Source organism: Pyxicephalus adspersus, chromosome 3 (genome assembly GCF_032062135.1).
Source record: "Pyxicephalus adspersus chromosome 3, UCB_Pads_2.0, whole genome shotgun sequence".
In the NCBI taxonomy this organism is placed as follows: domain Eukaryota; kingdom Metazoa; phylum Chordata; class Amphibia; order Anura; family Pyxicephalidae; genus Pyxicephalus; species Pyxicephalus adspersus.
In genome coordinates this window covers 126137424-126157781 of record NC_092860.1, presented here as the reverse complement: position 1 = coordinate 126157781, position 20358 = coordinate 126137424, and the positions used below count along the sequence as shown (strand labels likewise).

The following is a 20358-nucleotide window of genomic DNA, read 5'->3' as shown; positions in this document are numbered from 1 at the left end:
AAACACCTGACGTAGGCTTTATCTTTTTTTCTGCATACTGTTTTTTTGTTGGTAAAAGCCAAACCTGTTACATGAATATCTTACTGCAAATAGTCATCTGCTTATAACCTGGCCATCCATTTACTAGATGTTTCTGTTCAGCTCATTCTAGGCCTCTTACATAAACCTTTAAGCTTCTTACACTGTTAAGAAAATAATGAAAAAAGAAACCATGTAATTTGTATAACCCATTTTGTGTTTTCTTCTTTCACTCCCCTGAAAAGAATCCTTTAATTGAAATTTAGGCACAGTATATTAACACATTTGGTTTAGAACATTGCAAAACTCTGGTCAAGACTGGGAAAATGTTAGAATCTATATCATATTTTGTTTTGGTTTCTGAGTCCCCCACTGAGATCTCCCATCACTTCCAATCCTAGTAAGCACACAGGAAGTAAAATGAATCTTTATAGAAATGGGGACAGCAAAAAGAACCTGGAAAGATATGGTGCCTATATTATGTTTCCAAAACTTGCTTCAATATTATCTGCTATTATGGCAATAACATCCAGACAAGGAATCCAATCCTTCCCTATTCTTTGCAAAACTGGGAAAAAAGGTTTGGCTGAAATTCTGCTTATGTAATGATATGGCAGTGTCAGTCCAAACTGGGAGCCAGCAGTCATCCAGTTCATAAGTGCTTAAAATGTTATTGAAAGGAAAGTCTTGAAAAGGTTACGGGTCAGCTGTAGTTTTGATAAGCACTTTAGTTTCCTGGCTCCTAGGATTTTTAATTACGAATATTTTAAATAATTGCATGATGAACTGTATATTTGATATCTGCATAGTATATGTTTTTATATAATATAAATGCAATGCCAAACTTGGTTTATTTTACCTATTTATAAAACTGTTCATTTTGTCGTTGCAGGATAACGTGACGTTATTTTTACGGGGCTGTAAAGAACTTGGCTTGAAGGAATCCCAGCTGTTTGACCCAGGAGATCTGCAGGACACTTCAAACAGAACAACGATTAGGTGGGTGATTGTGTTATAAAAGCAGAATTCTGCTGCATTTACACAGAAAATAAAGAAAAAAGGCATCTGTCTCCTGGCTTCATGCCTACTGGAAAACTGCTAAAGGACTGTTGTTGTTGAAAGAATGAACCGTCTTTCTTAACCTTTTAAAAATGCCTTTGAAATAACGTTGAGGTCTTAAGAAAGCCCTGTAACTAATTAATATATCTACAGATCATGAGATCTTGGCATGAAATGCAAGTTGTAGAACCCTCATTACATTGGCAGTCAGTGGGTAAAATGCCCTTTATATTGGTGGACAGTGGGAAAAATTCTCCTTGCTTTAGGTTAGTGGGAAGAATGCTCCACATTGTTGATCAGTGGGACGAATGTTCCTTACATTGGTGGGCACTGGAAAGATTGCTCCTTACATTGGTACTCCATGAGAAGAATGCCATTTATTGCCCCTTACATTGCTGAGCAATAGTAAAAATGCCCCTACATCATTGGAGTGTGGGAAGAATGCATCGGTGGTCATTAGAAAGAATGCCCCTATATTTGTGGTTGGTGGGAAGAATTTCTCTATTGCGGACCCTGAAAACTTGGTTGGTGCTTAATTATTTGAGTAGTAGAAATTGTTCATTGCTTAAAGGACCCCTGCACAGTGGCAATTATAAGAAAAGACACCAAAAAGGCTGAAAACAACTTTATATACTTCATTTTCTGGTGGCCCATTTCTTGGTCAGATGGGATTATCTACTTGATGTCCCAATAACTGGCCGTGATTCCTCCTGCCATCTTATTTGTCCATTTTGATGTATAGGGTGGCAGGAGAAATTACAGTGACTGTCAGGGCCACTTGGCCAACACTACATAGGTTCACCCCCCTGATCAAGTAGCACAACTTTATACAACTTTCACTGAAGGAATAATCAGGTTTAGAAAGGTTGCAGTAGACCAATACACTTTTATTTTAAATATTCAGAAAAGCAACAGAGTATACAGAAGAAATACATATAGGAAAGCAAATAATTCTGAGTGTTCTGGGACAATAAATGTATCTCTTATTGGATCAGTGGGCATAGGTGTGGAAACCCCCTATAATGAATTTATACCTTTATTAGAGGAGCTGATTTCCATTCTAAATATCTGACTGATTTTCTTTCTTGGCAATAAGGAGTAAGTAGAGAGGATCACTTCTTGGAATGTGCACTTCATACCAGCAGCATTTTTGGCAGTGTGTTGGTGAATACAATCTGCCTAATACCACATTATTTCTGTTCACAGGATTTCAGATTGCAACAGGAAGCTAAGAAATGTGAGTATAACATATCTGAATGTAATCACGACTATATTATATGTGAAGTCACAGACATGCTTTTAATGCCTGACTTAAGCATTTTTATTTAAACTCCCAGAAAAGCATAGCTGTATAAAAAATATGAACATGCAATACAGATTATTGGTACTACAGTGAGAAAGAGTTAAGCAAATGAAGCTGTTAGGAAAATCTCAACATATGTATATAATATAAGGCTATGATCTGACGTATATCCATAGCCTTAATGATGATGGTGGTGTTTGATTGTAATGGAATCAAAGCTCTGTACCAATGGTTACTATACTTATGTTAGTCAGGAGATGGGATTGGAAGCATGCTAAAGTTGTTTGAGAACAATGCCATTGTACTCACTTCACTACTCATGGACAATAGGGCCTCTGGTCCAATTTTTAATAGTAGTGAAGGTAAGGCATGGCAGATCCGCAAGAACACAGCTAAGGTTTCTGCAGGTTCTTTATACACCAACCTAATATGAGGAAGGTTCAGGTGGTGCAATGGCTGACCTCCCTCTGAAAATACCTGCCTGTCACACAACCTTTGCCTTTTGGCTTCATTACTTTAAGTCTCCTTAAGTATGTCAATCACAAATCTCACGGAATCATGAGCGTGAAGTCTTAATCTGCATGGGCAGCCAAGTAGAATTTTTTGAAAAAAAAAGGCAAAGCAATAGTAGCCTTTGTTTTTCATAGGCCACATTTACCTTAAGGATATGCACATGTGGACTTTTTTATTGCTTAAAAATTAAAGAATAAAGATGGAAAAAGAGTGAGCTATTTCTGTACTTGTAATCCTCATTTAATCTGTCTAGTCACTTTTTAATCCCTTGTTTTCAGTTTCATTCAACCTCACACTTTTAACCTTTCAAAATACGTGCAATCTTGCATGTTCTTTTCATACGTATGTATTAAAATACATGTACAAGGCATACATTGGTTGTTTTTTTGCACCTGAAACTATCGGGGGCAAATTTAATTCTTTACATGGAGTCACATTTTAGGCTTTCTATAGTATTGTAGTTTTGGATTTTAGATACTTGTTTGGAATCTGACTGCAATGAGTTGTTCAGTCCTTTCTTTAGTAGACTGTCTTCTTCAAACAGCAGTATTTAGGATAGATAGATTCGTTTTCTGGCTTTCATTTAATCTAGGCGAACCTTCCTGACAAAGGAATAACAGGTATATTGCCTGATCTGGAACATATTGGGAACTTCCCCTTTCTGGGAGCAGTAAGAGAACTGTAGGACTGTCACATGCCAAAAACTGTGCAATTATTTCTTTGCAGTAAAATGTATTAGATGATGTGCTATAACTTATCCTTCAGGGTTCATTAGCGCAAATGATTTTCAGAGCAGATGCATCGTCCATCAGATTCGTTCATTCCCCGCAAGGCCAAATCCTGACTGAGCTGTCATTTGCTGTCTAACTTTCCATACTCGATAGGACTATTTCTCTTTCAAATCAATGTTCACATGTGTCAACAGGAGGGTTTTTACAAAGGGATTGAGCGCTAATCCAATTGACTGTAATTCTCTGTTGATTTATGCCAGGGGAAGCACTAATGAATGTGATTGTGGGGAAAAGGCCAATGGGAGCTGAACCTGCTCACTGGTGTTCCAGCAAGCCCAGGGGCTGCTGCTGCTGCATTTCCTTTGAAACAACTTGTATCCCTCATAGAGAATACAAGACTTAATGTGATGAACATCCAAAATCTGGAAACTTTCATTTCAGGCAATAGGGTGAGCGCTTCCATCTATCAGAACATGTAAGGGAGCAATAGATGCAATGGTGGGATTGTTTAAAAGGTACATTTGCTTGAGGGATTGTTTTTTACATTTACTTAATTACAAGTTTCTAATGACTACACTTAATAACTAGTGATTTGGCCTCTTTGGAGCCTAAATTCATTCAGAGGCTTTATAACTTCTACATTGTAGTTTATTTATCACTAAAAATATAAATAAATATTATATAAATATAAATACATAAATATTTGTTAATGTGTTTAAAAACTAAACACATTAAAGTCATTCTTTACAATCTACCTTAGATTTACCAAAACTATAGGGTATGAAAATCTGTCTAAACTATCCAGTCAATTTGTATACAATCAGGCAGGTCCATGCATTACGTAGTTATTGGTAGATCTAAATGAGATTACACGGTCAGATTGTAATGTGTGTGGAGAGCAATACAGTGTATTAGCTGGAAAAAGTATAGAAAATTTAAAAGCCCCGCCAGGTTTTGCTGTGTGTGTTCTATCAGTTAATGAGATTTCCCTTTCACAACAGCGCGTAAGAGCAGGTAGGCTCTACAATTTAAGAGAAAGCCCCCACTAAGACCTTTGCAATGCAAGCATGCTTAGCCATCCTTTTGTAAGATGCAAAATGTGAGCAGGTAACTTGATGGGGCCAATATGGTGGTATAGGAGAGAAACCAAACACAAAGTAATCTGAAAGACGTAGATCAGTTCTCCTTTTCTTCTGTTACAGAACATTTTTTATCACAAAATATCATATTGATATATCAGAATAATATGTAAATGTGATTATTATGTAACAAAATATAGAGACATAAAGCTAAAAGTAGTAAAATTACCTTTTAGTTTTGGGGAACCTTTTCCACTTTCGACAATACATTGCAGTACATACAGGAAAACATATAGCTGTGTAAACTAACAAAAATAACTATTGAACATTAAGATTGTCAATTTAGGTCAAATGATGAATTTGATTTAGATTGATCAAAGTGATTTAGATCAATTCATTTCCACAAGTAGGAGTTCAGACAATGCAACCTTTTTTACAGTTTGCATTTGCAAAGAATCTAAATTACATTGATCATGCTTTGAAGCATTCCCAGTTATGCATTGATCATCTTAAGTATCCAACATATTTTAATATATTTGCTAAGACTGGCTTTACTTGAAGATAGACATGTGTTTTTCTTTAACTAGCTGTATTATGTGTTAGTGTTTATTTTGTATTAAGTGGTAACCATGACCTGGTACAGCACCCACATGTGTTTCTGCAGCAAAAAGATCACTTGCAGTCTTAGGCTATGTACACCTTTGGTATAATTCTCGCCTGATACGAACCGTGGGGTTCATCTCAGCCAAGAATCTGATATGGGTACAACAGTTACCCGAGGTTGTTCATGGATCTGTCCTGACAGATCCATGAGTGGCTGATGGAGAACAACTGCTGTTCATAACATTTGAGAAGAGCACAGCAGGGTACTTGCTCATCCTCCCCCCCTTTTCATAGAACAGAACGTCACTGTGTGTACAACGCTCATTCATCTTTTACTCCTTTGTCCATGGTAATCGTTTCCAGCCACAAAACTTTCATGTGTACGCAGCTCTCCATTATCAGTAAGCAATGTGTCACTACCACTACTCCGTGATCTGTTGCGGCAGTGGGGGCTTTGCAGCGTCATACCATGGCTGCTGGAGCTCACAGGCTCACAATAGACATTCCTAGGAGTTGCCAAAGCCATTGAGACTAAGTGCCACTTACGTAATCAGTCTGCTTTACACAAAATAAAAACTATCATGCGTTCTTCCTTCATTAAAAGTGAGTGAAATTGAAGCTGACAGAGGTTTTAACCCTCGCCCACTCCGCATAGAAATGAAAAAAAAAAAGTTTTAGGTAAAAGCTTTCAAAATTGCAAACCTATCTTTATTCTAAATTGTGTTGACCGTTTTCTGGAATCCTTGCACAAGACTATCTGATAAGGTGAGAATTATTGGTAGGAAAGTGTTCTATTTTATATTGTATTACATTTTATCATATTAATTAAGTATTTATAGGACTAGGGTGGCATAGCTGAAAATAAAAGGAGTCAGTCTTTCTTTGTCAGATGAATAGAGTTGAACTACAACATGGGATGTGTGTTGTCATGCATGCTTGGTGATACCATCCTTCCAGAGGATAATGACATGTTTTGTTAAAGTGATGTTTTTCGGATATGACTATCACATAATTGACATCTCCGTGCATGTTTCTAGTCATCTGAAGGATAAATCATAAATCTTGCTCTTGAGGAATATGCAGCATAAATACTTATCCATTACTATTCAGCTATGTTAATGACAGGAAGTTATACAGCAGCTGTTTAATACTGGCAAGTTCTATAAAATACCTCCATATTAAAGCTGCATAGACATCCCCGGCCTGTCTGTCCCAAGCTATATGGCACCATCTAGTCTGAACAGAACAGGACCTTTCATTTCAAGTATGCATTCATTTATTGGGAATCTTTACTGTGCAGTATATGACAGATTAACAATCAATGGCGTAAAACTCAAAGATCTGCCCTCTTGGAAACGAACCCAACAATTTGAACTCTGTTCTTTACAAAGAAAAAAAAAAAAATCATTTTCTGATAAAGATGTGCTAACATTAGGGCACCTTGTACTCACGGGTGAAAACTTTATTGGCTCATTGAGGAGTAGTGACATTGGTAGTATATGATCCCATCGCTGTCCGCATACATTGCCAGTCTTCCTATGGTTTGGGGCCCCGTAAATCTTTCTACTTTCCACTTTACTATGTAGGAGTGGGATGTGCGTGGGCAAGTGATAGAGGTGAAAATTTACACTTGGTACAAGCTTAGTTAATGGATAATGGAGTATGATGGCAAATATGTTTTTTGTCGCTTTTGTCGTTGGAAAGGATCTTTCACGATTGGTGACCCCTGCACTATATAATGGCAGCCAGTAATTGCAGGCCTGGGGTAATAGTTGATTGCCTAATATGATAAGTTATCCCATGTAAAAAAAATTTTGCTGTTATATTTTGTATTGTTCCATATTTTCATAATGTTGTGGAGTAAAGGACTCATAGCAGTGGATCTCAAATATTGCAAAAGTTTTACCCAAAATGGTGTCATGTTGGTTGGCTTGATATTAGGAGATTAGAAACCCCAAAACCTGCCTGACGCTTACAGTATGTGTTCTTTTCGAGGTGCAAAATCTTTCATTACTAGATAAATTTCATAATATGATTTTGGGACGATTTTATGGAATAGATAATAAGAATTAAATTTTGAAGGGTACAACATAGATACAAACGTTCAGTAGGACATGCATTTTACCAGAATTCATTTTCCTATCCACAATAAATTTTGATTTTCCCCCAAGCTTTGATTTGAGTTTTTAGTTTCCTGAGAATAAAATTGGCCAAGTTTAAATCTCGAGGGCTTTAGTCTTTTCATTTAGTAATCTTTTTACAGTGTTCAGTAAAAGTGAAGTCTGGAGAATGTTAGAATCGTGATAGTCTTGAATTTGCCCATTGGTTATTCTTGTAGAGTTTGCTGTACAGATTCCCTTTCAAATTATAGTAAAATCTTTGTAACTGAAAAAAATATTTTACTATTACTGTATTTATATAACACCAATATATTAGTCAACCCTTTAAAAAATCCATAGTCATGTCACTAACTATCCCTCAAAGGGACTCGCAATCTAATGTCTCTAACATGATCATATGACTTTAAGGCCAAATTAGGACAATTTTGAGGGAAAGCCCAATAACGTGCATGCTTTTGAGAAATTGGTAAATATATGTAAGACTGGTAGATGGTGTTAAGTAATTCTCTTTGATTTGTGAGTGCTTTATATTGTCATTAGATTTTGGTTTAAAAAATTATGGTGTCAGGAAAGCACCTAATGTATGGAATTCCCTTTATGCATGTGTCTCCTTGTAAATTGATTTTATATGTTCAAGACTTCACTTAAAATAAAGAGTACATGTAAGTCTTTGTCATTGCAGTATTATCACATTATTTATTATCTTCAACTACAGAGAAGAGCACAATGTTGTTCATAAATACCAGTCCACAGTATTGAAATATCAGCAAGTCAGACAGTTGTCCACCGATTGATTAGGGTCTACTGAACTTTTTTTTTTCTTTTTTGAGGGTCTATTGACTTCAATGACTTTGTATTTGGTGGTTGTAACCAGTAAACGTGATAAATTAGAATAAAAGGTGTTGACAAGTTGTCTTCCACTAAGAGTCAGTCTATCTAATCTCAGGCATGTCTGAGAGATAACTTTAACTTGGAAGCATACACTAATAATACTCCAGCCCTTCCTGTTCTGTATCATGTATGTGAATGTGATCTGTATACATGAGCAGCACATAATGGAATGATAAGCAGAACAGAGCAGCCAACATTTCTCCTGGATGAATCCTGTAATAGAACGTTTTATGTTTTATCGCTGGCAACATGTCATTGCTCTGGACGTTTTTCAAAGTGCCAGACAATGGTGTGAAACTATATTACAGTATTTCCTCTCAGCTGGTTCCTGATGTTCTCCAGTTCATATGGCTCTGAAGTCGTCTTGTGATCCAGTTTTCTGTTTTCACTAAAATACTATTTATTGCTGCAGGTACTCGTCACTGTTTATTGGCTTGGAAAAGCAGCAAATAGCTGTGCGTCATTCAGTGGAAATCACCTGGACCTGAAGGAGTTTGAAGGCTTGCTGGCACAAATGAGGAAGGTATGGTTTTTATATATTTTATGAGTAGACTTAAGAAGCCAAAAGAAACTATTTTGCCAAGGGATAACTTTGAATTACTGATAAAGCACATAACCAGTGTTGTGTTAGTCTGTGTGTTAAGATATAGCACACTGTTTAGCAGAGGTTATGAAATTTACAACATTGCTGACATGTAATATCATAAGGAAAAATCTTTTTTTGTGCATGAACTATTACAGAATAGGCACACCCAATAAAAATGATAATGCAAATCCACTACCATGATAAATATGTTTGGTGTTGGATCATATCTTTTGATAAGAGTAATTGTAGATCAATTTTTTGGTTCATTAGCCTTATGGGTCTTTTCAAAGCATCTAAACCTGTGCTTGCTTGTGCTGCTGCACTGAAAGGGGACCTGAGATAAAAAAATAAAAACATGTGAGTAGACAGGTCCTGTGTTTCCAAAAGGACTTGTGATGTCCCTTCTTCAATAAACTCAACTTACCTGTCCTATCACAATGTTTTATTAGACACATCCTCACTTTGTTGCGGGTGTCTGCATCTTCAGCTTCTCATGTTCCAGGTTAGGGTATTTGGCCATCTTTATTGGCCAGGTTGATGTAAGGATGTTTGCGTAGCTTGGGGTATTTTATAAAAAAAGGATAAAAACAGCCAGGTAAGTATGTGTTATATTTTTTCCAAATATTTACTTTAAAAAAAAAAAGGAGACCCTTACAAAAGGTTAGCATGGTCCAGATGATAGAGAATACTCCCTTTGACACTTAATTATCTAGTACTATGCTGAGTTTCTAAAAGGCAGTATGAATGCTTGGATGCAGTTGAGGAAGAGATCAACAAAAGCTGGTTGCAAAGCAAGCAAAGGGTAAAGGACTAGTTGACAGTATTACCTCTGGTCCCCCTGCAGTTCATATTTTCCCAATTACTGACTTACCATGCTATGTTCTAGTTTTCATAAACTATTGCTTGCCTGTAAGCCAGGTCTACAAAATTTTTTTTAAATGAGAAATGTTATTTGTTTATACCTATAATAAAGTTCTTTATTGTATTCATTTATAGCAATTGTCATTTTATTATAACAGAATGTATCTAAATGCCCCGATGTATCGCCGTGAAACAATAGTCTCCTCTCTCCTATTAATAGGCCATAACATATGCATTATACACTAAGATTTTCGGGTCATGGTCGTATTTATTCTTTAAAAGAAACTTGCAGAGCAAATACTCAAAGTTTTGACTGGAACAGACCAGAACAGATCTATGAAAAGCTGTTGATAAGACTCTTCTCAGTGGAATGATTCTGATACTGTCTAAAGCAAAAAAAAGAATGTGAATGGATCAAAGCTCAGTAAATTTTTTTTAAAAAAAAATGTGCTCTAAAAAAAAAGCATATGACTGCATCTCTGAAGGGTTCAGTCCTTTTGTATGGCCAGTTTCAAGGAGAACTATACAAAGCATATTGTAATTGCACAACATAATACCATAGTCACATTAGATGCGCTACAACCACACACCACTAGACTGCTGATTTGTTTCTGCCATGGACTTGGAAATTCTAATTGTACCCAAGTACCTTACAAGATTTTATTGATGTGCCTTGAGCCTAAAAGCTGTGTATCTAAGTTAGCTAATATAAGACACTGCTTCCTTAAATGCTATTCCTAAAAGACTTGGAGTGAGTTTCGGTGATTCTGCTTCTGTAACGGAGGGCCTACAGTACAAGAATCTCCCTGCTTCTTCTTTATTCATTCTGTGGATTTTTTTGTAGCACCTGTCCTGCTGCTTCTAGGATATTTCCACACCAGTCTTTAGAACACCGATCACTGGGGGAAGCTATGATATGGGGAAGCAAAGCCTTCCTCTACTACCAAGATGGCTACCTCCACTCAGAAACATGTGCAGGACACGACATGGAAAGTCAGTAATTTGGAAAAGATTGGTCTTGAATTGCAATACTGGTGACTACATATTTGCCTTGTGCTTTCTTTTACAGAATTGACATTGCAGATCCTTTTTTCATTCCTTTATGTCTACTGCAGTGAGTGTCTACTATTTTACTGTTTTAAGTTGATTAGATATGAGCAACTCTGTAAAACTTGAGCTTTAGTGATGCCAGATTTCACAAAGTTCACTTTCCCCCATTTCCTCTTCACTGTTGTAAGTCATCAGTGATGCAAAGACATCAAGTCCAAATGTCAAGATTTGGAGAGCTGCCTGGTTAAATATTAAAGAACCCCAAAACACAGAAATGTTACCAGTTTCTTTACTTCATTCAACATGCAAATTTTTGCTTAGGTAGGGGTTCTTTGATTACTGTCTAACATCAATGGGATTTTGCCATGAATCACTTTCTTTGCAATAGGGACTGTGCTGAATAGTTACAAATTTTGTTTTCACTATTGTAGGTCACTATATGTGTCCTTATTGTGTTTTCTTGTCTGTGTTATTGTCTAAGTGATGCTATAACCAACAAGGGCTTTATTCTAAAAGAATGTGGATGTCTTTCACTGACCTTTCCTTCTCTGGATTTCACCACTTGGCTGAGTACTGGCTGCCCTGGGAAAAATGTAGCAGGGCCGGCCAGTCAAAGGCAACTATTGTTCTTGTTTTCAATATGTGTGGGTCAGCTAAGAGCGCCTTCGATCCCCTGCCGTCAGTAGTTGGCACAAGGCTGATGCAGTTCATTTTATGCAGGCATCTTCATACTGCTTCTCCAAAACATACAACTGCAAACAGGATATATCCCCCACAGCCACCACCTCATTTCTGCACTCATAGAACAATATATAGATATTTTTTATTGGTGCAGTGATTATAAATATTGCCTCCACACGCTGGCAAATTAATTAACTTTAAAATGTTTTCTTTAAAATGGTAAACCAAAACCCTTTTAGTTGAGATATGGTAAGTAATGATTAAAACCATAGTTACCTTTTTTTTCTCTTTTACTTTATCTGTGTCCTATTGGGGAAATTTACTAGCTATAACAGGAACAAAATAAAATTGCTTCCAAAGTGAGGAGTGCTCTTAGTTGTCCATGGGACCAGATTGCTGAAAGACTGTTGTACCTTCCTATAGGAGACAGCACAGTGAGGTAGTCACTGGAAATGGTCACAAAAACTAATTTCCAGCTGCAGAAATGTGACATCTATGTTACATCAGTGCAGGGCATTAGTCCTGGTGACAGTGGTCACTAATACAGAAAAAGAAAAAAAATACAAGATTGGGGTTTAGATATGGTCATATATGCTCACAATGGGAAAGGTGAAACTCGAAGGTCTGGGTGGTAACCTTGGACAATGCCATTTCACAAAGAAACAACCTAAAGCGTACTGAATAGCAGGAATTGCAGTACAACTAAATAAAACAGCAGTAATACCATTTATTTAAAAGTTGCTAAGGGCCTTTGTCCAAAGTTAGTTTGGGCTCTTTTAAAATAAAAAATATTTGCTGGATGGATGAGCATACGCCTTGCCATTTGTCTCCCATCACCAAGGGCATCAAAACTATGGTGGGTCTGCATGCACAGTTTTGACCTTTGTTCTTGATCCTTGACATTTCCCCCCCTTTACTATTGCTTTCAGCTGGCACTTTGTCTTTGTTGCCTATAGTGACATGCCATTCTGTGCCATCAATTTTTGATCAAATTGCAAATTCTGTGTGGATCCTTATGTTTATGCCTTTTGGCTTTTAGGAAAATGAGGAAGTGGAAAGCCCTAAAAGAAGCATTCGTGACAGTGGATACATTGAGTGCTGGGACTCTGAGAGAAGTGATTCTCTTTCCCCACCAAGACACGGCAGAGACGATTCTTTTGACAGCCTGGATTCATTTGGTTCACGCTCACAACAGACACCATCTCCAGATGTGGTGCTAAGAGGGAGCAGCGATGGTAAGTAAGAACTACACCTGGCTTCACAATATCGCCGGCCCTGCTGGAGGATATATACAAGATTTAACATGTAAACATAATTATTTGGTCCAATTTAAATGACTACACCTTACAGTTCTCTAGTTGGACTATATAACAAGTTTCTTTCAGAGGGACTTTACATGCTGTGCAGTTTTCTATGGCAGGAATCTTGAACACAATATGTTTTTTGCTATGAAAGGTAGCTGACGTAATGAAGTCCTGCTGCGTTTTGTTCTAGAGAACGCATGTATTTAAAAGCTTGTAGTTTGCTAGTCTGTCTGCAATTTTTGTTGTCTACCTTACATGAAAATCAGGTCACTGAAAGCTGTGTATAAAAAATCACAAATGATTACAGCTGTAATTATTAGTACTTCATTAAATGTATTTTTATAAATGTAATGACCTGAATTCCACCTGAGTATCGGACATTTTGAGTTACTTTTGATAATGTTGCTTTAATACTTATCAATTTCAAAATGTATGTAAGGACAAAAATCTCTTTTTTTACTTTTGGATAGTGTAAGAAAAACCTCTGTCAATATTTTTGCTGTTTTTGAATTTTTATTAGTTTATAGTTGTCATGAAAGCAAGTTCAATCAATTACTAAGATAGAATTCTCCTAACTTCTGATTTCTATACCAAGTAGTAGACATTGAAAAAAAATCTAATATTGGTTTTCACTATTTTCTATTCAATATCAAAAATAAAAATGTTTTAGCCATGCATTTGCTTAAAGTTTAGAGAAGTTTTAATGATACTTCTTTAGCACCAATGAGGTAACAGCAGGTACATACCTTCGCCATTATAGTTAATTTGTCAAGTAGCACTGTCCAGGAACCTTTTTGAATGTTAACCAGACATTTGTTTGTGATTTGTGTCTACACTGGGCATGTGTTTTCTTTGTAGCTTTCAACCCCTGACTGATAACAAGTCTTCCCACAACCCCTGTTTTGTTCTTTATAGGGCTAAGTACACTATCCAAGAGTAAAAGTCAGATAGTAGAATATGCCAGTGATTTTCAACCACTGTGCCGTGGCATACTAGTGTGCCCTGAGAAATCTTCAGGTGTACTGTGGGAAATTATCCAATTAACATTGTGGAGTGTCTGTGCTGTAGTGACTGGCAGAGTGATGTAATACTGTTCCATGTCAGTGGGTGGCAGTATGTAGCCTAATTGCCTTGTTTATTCTTAGAGACAAGAGAATTAGCTACAGAGTGTCATTTTGTAACACGAATTGGGGTTGCAACATGAATTGGGGTGTGCCGCAGCACGTGTAAAAAATGTGCCGTGGCTCAATAAAGGTTGAAAAACACTGGCATATCCAATGCCAGGCATAACTGCAAAGTTTATCTCTATTTATTTTTTTTTCCATGAACACTCCTATATAGAATATTTATCTTTCATGCCTGACAGCTAGGACCAGACCTGTGCTTGTTTGAAACAACATAGGGGAAATATGCTGTTTTACGAAATCCTTTTCATAGTTTAAATACTGTTGAAGGTTCTGCATCTAGTAAAGAAGAATCTGATAATAGTCAAAGTGGTTTGGCAGCCTTTAACAGTACAAGCAAGTCTCCCACTTCCTGATAATCTCTGCCAATATGTAATCAGTTCTCACACTCCAGTTTGCACTCCAGAACATCAGTGATTACAGGGAGCTCACTGCAGGAAGCTAGCGCTACCTTGTAATGGTTATGTAACAATGGGCCCATGTATTTACATGTATATTTGTGGCTTCGTAGAATGGGAATATTTCTATGTAAAGTGGGCAAACTACAACAGTGGTTTTGGGTTTCTTTCTGTGACTCCTATTGCACATAGTACACAGCTCCTTATGTTATTTCAGGCTTCCAGAAAATTGTCATCATATGTGTACTCAAAGGCAAGAATAATACATAGAGGAACCTAGTCTACCTAGGCAGGCACCTCAAGGTTATTTGGTGACCTATTCAGTTTATGTCCAAGGTATTTGAGGCTAGATAAAAAAATCTCAAGCACCTCTGAATGCTCTGAGCATTTTATTTATTAAGCGTATATTTAATATGTGCTAAGTAAATCCTGCTATATATAGTACTTGTTACAGAAATATCTGAAAGGTGTTCCATGTATGTCTTAATAGAGCATCCAAATGATGATGTAATTACTTTTTCTTTTTGTAAACTATTTAGCATCTAAATAGTGTTACCGCAAGAGCCATTTGGTAGCTCTAATATATCACTTCTGGTGTTGTTTGAACAAATACTGCCTTTTCTACACATATGTTTTTGGAAAATGCACTTCCAACTCAACCAAAAGTTTTATGCAAATAATGTGTGCCATAGAACATGCCAGCTGACATTTATAAGACACTGTATATACTCAAATATAAACCAATCTGATTAGTACTAAAGTACTTTTTTTACCTGAAAACACAGAAAACTGCTTTGATTCAAGCATATGGCACAAAGTAGTCATATTAAAAAATGTGAATAAATATATCTAAATGGTTATGATAGTTCATCTTCACTTAAATAATTTTTGTACATGGTTTTTGGCCTCCAGTAGGTGGTGCTGTGTCCTCATGTAAGGTGTGTAACAAACTATTTAGAGGAAAAAAAACACTTTGTATCCTGCAGGGCAGTTCCATCCATCCGGAGGTGCCGCCATCTTCTCCTCTTCTTCCTAGTTCTTCTTCCTACGTCACCCGACCCAGGTGCAAGATTGGGTGACGTAGGATGGCATGCGCAGTATGAACACCCAAGAGCCTCCCGGGATGTGTGGTGTAGGTATCCCGGGAGGCTTTGCCTAGGCGATCGAGAATTAGCAGGCTGTGCTGCACCTTTTTTTTTTTTTTTTTTTTTTTTTTATTAAAAAAAAATGGTGTGTACACTTAAAAAAAAGTTTAAGTACGCTTTAATATTAAACTGTAGATGTCTCCAGTAGCAGGATTTTGTTACATACTTTACATGAGGACACAGCACCATATATAACATGTACCATATATAAATAGATTCTTTTCCTACGGGCATTTTGAGGGCAGAGAATCTTGGTTTAAATTTGAATACAGTAGTTGTGTGTCCATGTTTGCAGGGTGACTGAATCCATGACTTCCAATAATTATGATTGTATGTGGAGCAGGTAGTAAAGGTAGGAATTCTTTGTTTTCATATTTGATTTTTTAAATTAGATTGGAAAGGCATATATTAAGCCCCACTCTATTTTGATTAAGCCCTGTCTACCTATATAAATGAGGTAATATCTCCATACCATTAGGTTATAAAAATTTTACACATGAGCCTTCAGAACAAAGGTAACCTTTCATTGCTTTTCTATTGTTCATATAAATTTATGTTTTCTTCCCCAGGGTTTAATTTAGTTAACCTATCTGTCAGTCTTTTATTTTCAGTATATAAATTACATCTAAATGTCATTCATTGTACCTTATGTCAGAACTGCAGTATGTTTTAAAACACAGCTTGTTGATTGATGGTAAAAATGAAAGCTGTACAGAACAGTAGGAAAAAGAGACCTCTAATACTAAAAGTGACATGTTGTATAAACAATCCTAACATGCATGTGTGCTACACACTACATCTACGTGGTCTGAAATCTTGAATTGCTGTGTGAAATAAGTATTTATACTCTGAACATTATCAGTCTGAGGAATGAGGTGATATGTCTGTCTTCTCCAAATATTTCCTATCTACATTAGTGTGCAAAGTATACCCTCAAACATAAAGTGAATGAATTGTAATATAACTAGCATATATATACATATATATATATATATATATATATATATATATATATATTTAATGACCAAGACAAACTGTGCAGAAGTTTCACTTTGTTTTTTTGCTTTGTTAGTGATTAACTCACAGTGAGAATTTTATACAGTAACTGACACGATGCTGCCTAATATGTTGAGACAAACATCTGTCCTATTTGCATTTATTAAAATAATGTACCTGTTCCAACTTAAGAACAAACCTAAAGTCCCTATCTCGTATGTTACCTGGGGACTACCTGTATATGGTAACTGGATTTGATACTTGTTAAGATAGCCATACAGTAGTCTTAGGTTTTTTCTTTGTCAGGTAAATTTGAAATCTTTTGTAATACAGTATCTATTCCTCTTTACATTTAGAATCTATATATACAAGTGACCCCAAATCATAACTTTTCTTTAGAAGCATGTTTTTTGTTATAGGAATACAACTATGAATAAAAGGGAGGTTTCCGTGACGTTGTCTTCTTTGGCACATAATTGTATCAGCTGGTATATACTTTGAAGATTTCCATAACTGGTGCCGCAGCTTTTGATAATCTGAATGAACTACTCATAAAAGTTAGGGGAACCCTGAAATTACATATTAGATCTCATTAACCTAAATATTTGAGTATCTGGCCAACTGCCAAACATACATTCTTTCACATCTGTCAAATGTGCTTAGTGTGTTCCTGCTCTGATCTGTGAAGAGAATGGAGCGCCAATGGTGAGCCTGCCAATTCTGGTTTTCTCTGACAAGTGCCAATCATGCTGCCGGGCTGTGAGCACAGGTCTTGCTACAGGATGTCGGGCCCACATGCCACCTTCATAGAATCTGTTTCTCAGAAAGAGAAACTTTGCTCAGAAACATGCCTCTAACATAGAGGCAAATGCCATACCTGCTTTTAAATTGTTGCCCTTCTGCAGCCCTGTCCAGCTCTTCTTGTATAAAGACCCATCTGCTGATATCTCCTTCATGAAGCTGAGTGCTGGAAGGCACAGCAAACCTTCTTGCAATGGTACACATGGATGTTCCATTCTGGAGGATCTGGACTACCTGTGCACTTTATGCTATCGCATAGTACCGTTAATGACAAAGAGTTGACTTTCTGTTGCCCCTTCGGTCTGCCTGTTTGTACCTCCAGCCATCATTCATCATTCATCATCCAGCCATCATTTTTTTGGGAGGGGTTAAAATTCATACTTTGAGACTAAATTAAGCCGTTGACATTGGATTAGCAATGTCACTTGGTAAACCTTAGCCAGACAGTCAGAGTTGGACCCCATTAAAAAATAAAATGCAGAGGTATAGGTGGATGGCTATGCATGTTGTTATAAGGAGGAACCTGGAAAAGCCCATGAGGCATAAGAGGAAGCAATGCAACATCAGACAATTAAAAATTCACTGGCTTGGTAAGTATGTTTATTTTTGATGGAAAAATGCAGCAAAGGTAAGGGGTATATGGGAAAAAGATACTTCCAATTGCCATACATAAGGTGAGTTGAAAACTTCCTAGCAGAGACACTATAATAGTATTTTAAATCTGGCATTAGTTTTAATCTTCTAGACTATGCAAAAAATAATAAAGAAAGTTCTATCTCTTTCTGTCTTGGTGTCTGTTAAAAGAGTGTGGTGAACTAGTTGGTGTTCCAATTTTATAGTTTAATGTATATAGATTTTTTCTATGTTATCCATTTCTAGGAAGGGGCAGTGACTCTGAATCAGACCAACCCCACAGAAGATTACCGGATGTTAGAAAAGATGACATGTCTGCCCGAAGAATATCTTTTGGCGAGAACAAAGTAGTAGTGCCTTTCAACCAGTACCTTCCCAACAAGAGCAATCAGACTTCATACATCCCTGCTCCTCTAAGGAAAAAGAAGGTTGAACATGATTACCGGAAAAGTTGGAGTACTGCAACTTCACCATTAGGAGGAGAAAGGCCTTTCAGGTAATACATTCACATCAAACTGTACCTTGAGCATTCCCATCAGAAATCTTGGGTAAACCAAACTGAATGCAATAATGGGGAAGGGTTTTATACAAATCATATGTCGGGTAAATATAAAATATTGCATTTTAATAATATACATTCTGCTTTTTTACACATGCTTTTTTAAACAGTCAATTGTTTATCATACTCAATAACTGAAGTTGAAATTTGCACAAGTAAAAAGACTAGCAGTCACTTATCAGATGTCTCAGTCTGACGTTTACCAGGATAATTATTTGTCAAGGCTGGCAGTATCTTTATACAGTCCATAGCATAGTTCTCTAATCTCTAATCTTTTGTATCGGTAACCGTTTATTTATATGTCAATTTATATTTGTTTATAAAAGAAATGAGTGTGTGTTTGTGTGCGTGTATGTCTATATGTATATACACATGAGCAGTTCTATCTGCGGACTGACTTGAATTCAACTCAACACAACATTACTAAATCTCTGATGCTAAGGGAGTGCTCGGCATCAGAACAATATACCCATGTCTCAATCAATGGGGGCGTGATCCCATAGGATAATGGTAGTTGAATTTTAGTTACTCTAGTGTCCCCAGCGTTACTCATGACATGAGCTTATAGTTGACCCCTTTGTTAAATGTGCACCTGCTGCTTGGAGTGTAGTAGTAGAAGACAAGGATGATGTTACTGTGATGGAATACTGTACATGTATTTTTTTGCACATCACAAAGGTATTTTGGCAGTAGCTTTTTTGGTCTATGTTCCAGAAGCTGTTTGCTGGAAAGAAGCAGAATTCTATAACTTGCAGGCTTATTTTTGTCTAACAAAAGTAGACCTCTCTAGCATGCAGACAGTTTAACATAAACCGTGTCCACATGGTTTACATAAAAATTGTATTCAATCAGAAGCTTGACTTGAAAACAAATTAAACTCTTTCAGAATGAATAAAAATGTAAACAGAGCTGATATGAGCTGATGTGGTTACAGAATGATTTATATTTCATCAATGCATTTAACTGAATATTACAAAATTGGCATATTCAAACTGTTATTCTTTGCTGGCTCTTCTGCCTCATTACACAGGTCAACAAAAAATTTGTTTTGATAATCGTCAGAAACCACAGCAAACTTTTCTAAATTAGTTTTTCGAGCAGATTTCAGATCTAGATCAGTTTTTCCATAACACTTATAGTTCCTGAGTTATAAGTACTATTATAGTTAACATTGTACGTGCATGCATTTTGTACTAAAACGTAAGCACTATTGAAGTGAATGTTAATACATCTTCAGTGTGAAGTAAAATAAGGCACACTGTGGTATAGATCTACTGAACAGTGTCAGTCAGGTACCATTGTTTCTTCAGAAATGCTTAGAGTATGATTTTCTTGTGTACCCTTTGTCTGGATTGTCACCGTACAGCATCCAGCAGTAGTCAGCCATCATTCTTTCATTCCAGAAACCTTGGTAGCGGTGCTCCATTACTGAATGTCCTGGTGAAAACGTTCTTCTTGTTAATCACTCACCATACCAGGATTTTCCGGGAAGAATTCTAGATGTGAGTGCAAGATATGTATTTTTAATGACATGCGACAACCCAGTTTCTGGTATGAATCAAGCAGATTCTGAACTTCTTCCTTGTATGCAGGAGACTTATGGTTGCCCAGGACATTTTTACACAACCACTTGAATGCATCCCAAGCTTCTAACCCAGCTGCTAAGAGAGATTGTTTGAAAACATCACCCTGCAAAACAGACTTGATCTGTGGCCCTATAAATATCCCTTCCTTCATTTTTGCAGTGCTTATGTTTGGAACAAGGAACATCTTCTCAACAAGGTACTGAAACCCATGGAGTTTGATTTAGCCATGGCCTTTACAAGGTTCTTCATCAAGCCTA

At 36.7% G+C, this 20358-nt stretch overlaps 1 protein-coding gene across 1 annotated transcript in view; it reads left to right on the top strand.

Moving 5' to 3' along the window:
- The window catches only part of LIMCH1 (LIM and calponin homology domains 1), a 154835-nt gene that overhangs the window by 94190 nt on the left and 40287 nt on the right, over positions 1-20358 (top strand). The window contains exons 4-8 of the mRNA XM_072406868.1: positions 911-1017; positions 2284-2314; positions 8730-8840; positions 12535-12730; positions 18203-18452. Of these exons, the coding sequence (XP_072262969.1) occupies positions 911-1017; positions 2284-2314; positions 8730-8840; positions 12535-12730; positions 18203-18452 (695 nt within the window). The remainder of the gene's footprint in view (positions 1-910; positions 1018-2283; positions 2315-8729; positions 8841-12534; positions 12731-18202; positions 18453-20358) is intronic.